Raw genomic sequence first — 7,003 nt, forward strand, 5'->3', positions numbered from 1 at the left:
ATGAAAGATGGAGAAATGATAAAAGGAGAAAGTGATAAAAGAGAAACTGTAGATTGGTCTAATTGGTTTGCTGGAAATGTAGATCCTGAGGATTTGAAAAAACATAAAGAACTTTTAGATAGAATGCATTTTGGCGGACCGATTTGGGAAGGAAAAGGAAAACCAAAAAGTATTATAGATGATGAAAATCCAGTATATGCGGAAGGTGTAAAAGAAGAAAATCCTAGTTTTAAAAATCCGAAAAAAATAGAATATGAGAATGTTAAAAGGTGATTATTATTTATTGAAAATATTTTAAAAATAATATATTTATATAATATATAACTAAAAAAATGACTAAATTAATTACTTAAAAAAAATCAATATATATAAAAAAAAGCTTTATTAAAATTCATAAATTAAAAATATTAAGTAAAAAATGTAGTTTTACAAAAATAATATGAAAAAAATAGTTAATATAAAAATTTAGATAAAATATGGTATTATAATATATATTGATTATCTGAACTTTTTAGTATTTTATAAAAAATAAAAGTGTTAATAGAAATAATAATATACTATTTATTAAATTAAAAAAATGTTTAATTGGTTTATTTTTATTGGGTAAAATAATACAATGAAAAGATATAATGGTATAAAATAAATTATAATAAAGAAATAAAAATTTTATTATATTTATAAAATAAAAAAAGAAAAAGAGAAAACAAAATATAATAATTTTTAAATAAAAAAAATAAAAAAAATAATAAAATATAAAATTTATAAAATAATAAGATAAATATATAAAGAATAAATTTGATAATTAAAAAAAATTTAAAAATAAAATATTTATATATTTTATATATTTATATATTTTAAATATTTATTTATATATTTATATATTTTTATATTTATATTTATATTTTATTTATATTTTATTTATATTTTATTTAAATTATAAAAAATATTAATTACATAATTTTAAATAATTTTTCATTTTAATTTTAAATATTTTTTATATATTATGATAACATTAAATTTTATTTTCTTTAAATAAATATTTTTTTTTTCTAAATTTTATTAATATTTTATATATATTTTATTTATATGTTTATCTTTTTTACATTTTTTTTTTTTGATATACATGATTTATTCATTATATAATTTATATATATATAAAATATTAATTAAATTAAATAATTATTAAAAAAGATAAAAAAGAGATTAAAAAGATTTACTTATCTAAATCTTTTTTAAATAAATTTATTGAATTTTTATAAATATTATTTTATTTTAAATAAATATTTATATTAAAATATTAAAAAAAAAAAAATATAAAATATTTTTTTTTTTAAATAAAAAAAAAATTACTTATTGATATTGTAAAAATATATAATAAATATAATATTTTTAATTACATAATAATTAATATTTTAATAAATATATATATATATATATAATAATATTTTTTATTTTTTTTCAAAATAATTATGTATTTATAGAGTTAGAATTATTAGTAAAATTCTCGAAATTTAAATTAAATAAATTTAATGATTTTTATGATGATTATTTTTAATCTGGCTTTTATTTTTTTTATAATTTTTCTTAAAGATTTTTCATTTTTTCTTAGATTTTTTTTTTTTAAGAACCTTCTTCATATTAAAATGCTAATTCTTATTTTTTTTAAGAAATGCAATTATTTTATTAAATATTTTCTTTGAAAAATATTTTTTCTTAAATATTCTATATTTCTATTTTTAACTAAATAAATATTAAAGAAAATAAAAAAACAATTTAAAAATTATTTTATTAAATTAAAATAAATAAAACTTTTCAAAATTACCTCATTATTTTAAAATTAAAGATTTTAAATATTATTTAATAAAAGTTTAAATTTTTCTTATTTTTAAAAAATCTTTTATAATAAATAACCTTCTTTTGTTTTCTATTCATCATTTTTTTCGTTATTAAATATATCTTTTTATATTTAAACCCAACTTTAAACTAAATTAGGTATTTTTTTATATTTTCCATTAAAAAAACCTTAAAAAATATCGAAAATAGACTAAAAGTCAACAACATTTTTTTTTTTTTATTCATAAAGGTCATTATATTATTTTTATAATTCCTAATATTAATTAAATATTTATTATTTTTCCTCTAAAAGAATGTTATTATCATTTTAAAGATTAAAAATTTTATTCTAATTAACATTTTATAATAAAAAATCTTATATTTTCTCCAAAGTATTCTCTATTTTTTAATATTTATCCTCCGAAATTTCATTATTATCTATCTATTAAAAAATCTAATCATCAGGTTAACCTATAGAAGAAATTTAATATAAAAAAGTACAATTTTAATAATTTTATTGTAATTTCTTTTCCAAAAAAATTTATTTTTTCATATTATTAAATAAAAAAATTCATGTTTTCAATTTCTTTTTAAAAGAAATTCATATTTGCATCATATTTAATTTATAATGTATGATATTATGCAGCTTCTTTTTCACAATTTTAAAATAAGCTTTTATATTCGAAAATTTGTTTTTCTAAAGATGTTATTTTTTATATATGTCTTTAATTATTTTCATAAATTTAATTTTCTTTTTCTTATATTAATATATTTTTTTCCTTTAAATATATAAATAGTATAAAATTAAAAAAAAAAATATATATATAAATATAATAATAAAAATATATATATATATAAATATATATATATATATATATATATATATATATATTTATTTATTTATATATTTTTTACTTAAATTTAATTATTTTTTGTTTCTAATTATTTCGTAAATTTCTCTACTATATTTATTTTTTCATTTTCATTTTTAGATATTGATTTTTCTAATATAGATTATTTTTATATTAAATCTTCATTTTATTTATTTAATTATTAAAATTCATATTATCTAGTATTGGCCGTTTATAACATATTGTTTAATTATTATTCTTTTTCTTTTAAATATTTCTCTTTTTCGTCAAAAAGTAAGTCCATAGAGTTCAATTTAGTTTAAAGATTTGAAATTTCTTTTATTTTTTTTTAAAGATCTTCTATCAAATTTTCTTGATTTTCTATTTAGTATTATTTTTAGTTTATATTATTTTCTAAAAGTTTGTTTTAATCCATTAATGAATGTATTTTTTACTCATAAGAGTATAATTCACTTAGTTTAATTTAAATAAGTTTTTCTTGAGGATATTAATGTTCTTCTTCTTATTTTTTTGATTTGTTCTTATTGTTATTGTTTATTGGAGATTATTAACTTTTTTGTTAAAATTATTATTATATTTTTTATATTTATAAATTTTGGGTAGGTTATATTAATTATGTTGGTTATTATATTATAGCTTAATTAGGTTAGTAATTAGAAAGATCTTCATTAAATTACTATTATTATTGAAGTTATATTAAAGGAATTTATTATTTATTTAAAAATTATTGTTCATTTATATACAATTATTAATTTTCTATTTTTTATTATTATTATTATTATTATTCATTAATGTATAATTATTATTCATTAATATACTGTTTCTCATTTATATATTATTAGTCATATATATATTATTAATTATTTATAAATTATTTTTATTTCTATTATTATTATTATTCGTTTAATTTTTATTATTATTAATCTTTATTTATATATTAATTTTATTAATCTATAATATATTATTATTATTATTTATTTTTAAATTAATCTTATTCATTTGCAATTTAATTGCTATTATTAAATTAATCATTCATTTATTATTTTTAATTAACTAATTATTATTAGTCGTCAATTTATATTTTTTATCCAATTATTTTATTATTAAAATTCTATTATATATTATTTATTTGCTAATTTTCTTATAGTTATTATTATTATATAATATATTGTTATTGTTCTTATATTTATTATTATTATATTAAATCTTATTAATCATTTATTACAAAAGAATAATTTTATTAAAATTATGGTAGTTATATACTATTATTTTTTTAAATATATTCTTCATTATTTTCGAAATCTTATTATTATTAATTATTATTTTAAAAATTTTCATTATAATAATTAGTAATAGCTTAATCATTATTTTTTTCTTAGTTTTCATCATATTCTTAATCCTAAATTATAAGATTTTCTTCATTTTTTTATGAATTTTAACTTTGTTCTTCCAATTAATATTCTTCTTCTTAAATTTGATGAATTAAATATGTATTATTATTTTCTTGAAAATTGTACTTTTTTTATTCAATATTATTATTTTTGATACTTTAAATATAATCAAGTAAGGAATTGTTTTAATTTTTTAAATTAATTTTTTCTTATTAATTTAAATTTAAATTTTCGATAGCTTTTTAAACTTAAAATTATAATTATTTTTCTAATTCAATAATTTTAGATTCGTAAGTTTTTACTTAATTTTCAAAGAAAATTATTTTTTCATTATTTCTTTAAATTAAATTCTTTAAATGCTAATTTTCAACATAAAAATCTATATTAATGCTTTTGTTTTTTTATAAAAACATACCATAGCCGCATTCTAATAGTTTTTTTTCTAGTTCCTATTTTAAAATATTAATATAAATTCTTTATTCTTCTGAATTTAAAATTTCTTTTCTTAAACATTCCTATTTTGTTAATAAATATAAATAAAAATATAAATATAAATATAAATATAATATAAATATAAATATAAATATAAATATAAATATATATATATATATATTTATAATTTTTATTAAATTTATATTTTTTATATTTAAATTTTATAATTTTATATATAAATTTACTTCTTATTATTAAATTTATTTTCTTAATTTTTTATTTATTTCAACTAAATTTTACATATCTAAATAATCCTCTATTTTTGAAGAGCTAGTATTTTAGTATGTTTTTTATTTTTATTATATGTTATTTTATTGTTTTTATATTTTTCTGTCATTTAGAGATTTACTACTTGATGATTATTCTGTATTATTTTATGTTTTTTCTACTTTTATTATTTATTCTTATTTTTAATTTGGTTTTTGATTTTGTGTTATTTATATAAGATGTTTTTTTATTTAAGATGATTATTATTTATCTGAAAATTCTTTTTTTTAAGAATATAATTGTGTTTAAGGTGTGTATATTTAATATTTTTTAGGTGTTTGGTTTATATTTCTTTCTGAATTCGTTTCACTTGGAGGCATTTCAAAACCTTCGATTTCATATATCTATTTTTTTATAAATATTTATAAATGTATTATTTTTAACATCATTATGAAAAGATCTGTGTTTATCTAATGGATAATTATTATTATTCATATTTTTTTGATTTTTAAATTAAATTTTTATAATTAATATATTTTTATTTTTTTTATTTTTTTCGTATTTTTATTTATTTGTTTTATTTTTTTTGATTTGTTGCAAAATTATAAATGTATATATTTTTTATATTGCTAATTATAAATATAAATGAATATATGGAATATTTTTGAATATATTAATTCTTTACTATAATAATTTTAATTTAAACTATTAATATAATAAAAAAATACTTAAAAAATAGTAAAATCATTATTTTTTTAAAACATAAAAATAAAATAAAAAAATTTAAATTTTTAAAAGATATAAATTAAAAAAAGTAAAAAAACAATATATATATACATATATAATAAATATAATAATATAAAAAATTTATTAATTTTTTTTTTATAAAAAAAAAAAAAAAAGTTATTTTTTTTTTTTTTTTAATTTATTTTAAAAATAAATAAATAACAAATAAAAAAAATCATTTCTTTTAAATTTTCTAATTTTTTTGTTTTTTATTTTCAACCCAATCTAAGGGATTTCTAATATAGTGCAACATAATGTTATTTTTATAATTTATAAATGATTTTTTATTAATCATATTACCTTTAATAAGATTTCTTAAATATCTTTCTTTTAAATACCATTTCATAAATTTTTTAAAAACATTCAATTTCTCATCTTAACTTTAAACTAAAATATGCTTTAATGTTTTGAAACCTGAAATAATTTCTATTTAAGACAAAAAAAAGATTTTTGAATCTTCATATAGTTTTTAAACTTCATCTTTATTTTTTTATTTATAAATTTTTTAGATTATTTATTAAACGTCATTTTAAAATTCTTAACTAACAAAACTTCTTATGACTTATCTAGTTATATATCTACAAGCATTTTTATCATTATTAATTTTTTTACACATTTTAAATTAATATTTACTAATTTAGAAGACATTATTATTACTATTTTCATTTTTTTTAATTTCTATATTCTATTCTTTTTATAAAAAAGTATTTACTAAAGTTTTGTATTTTTATTATTATAAATATTATTATTATTATTATTATTATTATTATTATTATTATTATTATTATTATTATTATTATTATTGTTATTATTAAAATATATCAAATTATTATTATTAAATGAAATGTAAAGGAAATAAATTAATTATTTCTTCATTTTATATATTAAAATTAATATTATTACTAAATAATCTATTATTATTATTATTATGATATTATATATTATTAAATTATAAATTTAATTTTTACAACTCTTATTAGTCAAATTATAGTTCTTCTAACTATCCTAAGTATTATCCAAATTTTTAATTACCAAATTCTGTTTCATGCATTTGATAATCTTTTATTTGATTTTGGTTGAAATCGAATATTTCATTTTCTTGATAATCTATGTATTCTTATTTTTTTATGCTTTAACATTCAATGTTATTAAGATAGTTTTAGTTCATTTTTTTTTCTCTTTTCTCTTTTAATTAATATTAATTTATTATATATTTTTTTATTTAATTAAGAATTTTTGTTTTTTTGTTTTTTTTTATTTTATTTTATTTTATTTTGTTTTTGTTTTTTTTGTTTTTTTTTTTCTTTTATATTTCGAATTATACATATAAATTCTTTTATTAATTTTAGTAATTAATCTATACTTAACTTACATAATTTATTTTGCCTTTTTTATTTTTGTATTTTATAGAAAAACTAAGTT

General features: G+C 12.2%; 1 protein-coding gene across 1 annotated transcript, besides 27 other annotated features; it reads left to right on the forward strand. All coding sequences in view use genetic code 6, as the record gives it.

Moving 5' to 3' along the window:
- Nucleotides 1-273, forward strand: IMG5_116730 (hypothetical protein; the record flags this gene model as incomplete). Its single annotated transcript, XM_004034581.1, has 1 exon — nucleotides 1-273. The coding sequence occupies one exon, from the start codon at nucleotides 1-3 to the stop codon at nucleotides 271-273; it is 273 nt and encodes a 90-aa protein (XP_004034629.1).
- Nucleotides 10-46: a microsatellite.
- Nucleotides 274-673: 400 nt separating the features above from the next.
- Nucleotides 674-770: a microsatellite.
- Nucleotides 723-758: a microsatellite.
- Nucleotides 731-773: a microsatellite.
- Nucleotides 774-824: 51 nt separating this feature from the next.
- Nucleotides 825-926: a microsatellite.
- Nucleotides 825-929: a microsatellite.
- Nucleotides 825-932: a microsatellite.
- Nucleotides 872-932: a microsatellite.
- Nucleotides 933-1,050: 118 nt separating this feature from the next.
- Nucleotides 1,051-1,094: a microsatellite.
- A 135-nt stretch (nucleotides 1,095-1,229) lies between these two features.
- Nucleotides 1,230-1,285: a microsatellite.
- Nucleotides 1,231-1,285: a microsatellite.
- Nucleotides 1,286-2,615: 1,330 nt separating this feature from the next.
- Nucleotides 2,616-2,722: a microsatellite.
- Nucleotides 2,650-2,741: a microsatellite.
- A 727-nt stretch (nucleotides 2,742-3,468) lies between these two features.
- Nucleotides 3,469-3,680: a microsatellite.
- Nucleotides 3,577-3,680: a microsatellite.
- A 137-nt stretch (nucleotides 3,681-3,817) lies between these two features.
- Nucleotides 3,818-3,908: a microsatellite.
- A 714-nt stretch (nucleotides 3,909-4,622) lies between these two features.
- Nucleotides 4,623-4,708: a microsatellite.
- Nucleotides 4,695-4,790: a microsatellite.
- Nucleotides 4,705-4,753: a microsatellite.
- Nucleotides 4,708-4,799: a microsatellite.
- Nucleotides 4,711-4,772: a microsatellite.
- A 65-nt stretch (nucleotides 4,800-4,864) lies between the features above and the next one.
- Nucleotides 4,865-4,918: a microsatellite.
- A 412-nt stretch (nucleotides 4,919-5,330) lies between these two features.
- Nucleotides 5,331-5,388: a microsatellite.
- Nucleotides 5,335-5,391: a microsatellite.
- A 912-nt stretch (nucleotides 5,392-6,303) lies between these two features.
- Nucleotides 6,304-6,395: a microsatellite.
- A 419-nt stretch (nucleotides 6,396-6,814) lies between these two features.
- Nucleotides 6,815-6,884: a microsatellite.
- Nucleotides 6,815-6,889: a microsatellite.
- The last annotated feature ends 114 nt before the right edge of the window (nucleotides 6,890-7,003 follow it).

The sequence above is a fragment of the Ichthyophthirius multifiliis genome (assembly GCF_000220395.1).
Source record: "Ichthyophthirius multifiliis unplaced genomic scaffold scaff_1120509250947, whole genome shotgun sequence".
NCBI lineage: Eukaryota > Ciliophora > Oligohymenophorea > Hymenostomatida > Ichthyophthirius > Ichthyophthirius multifiliis.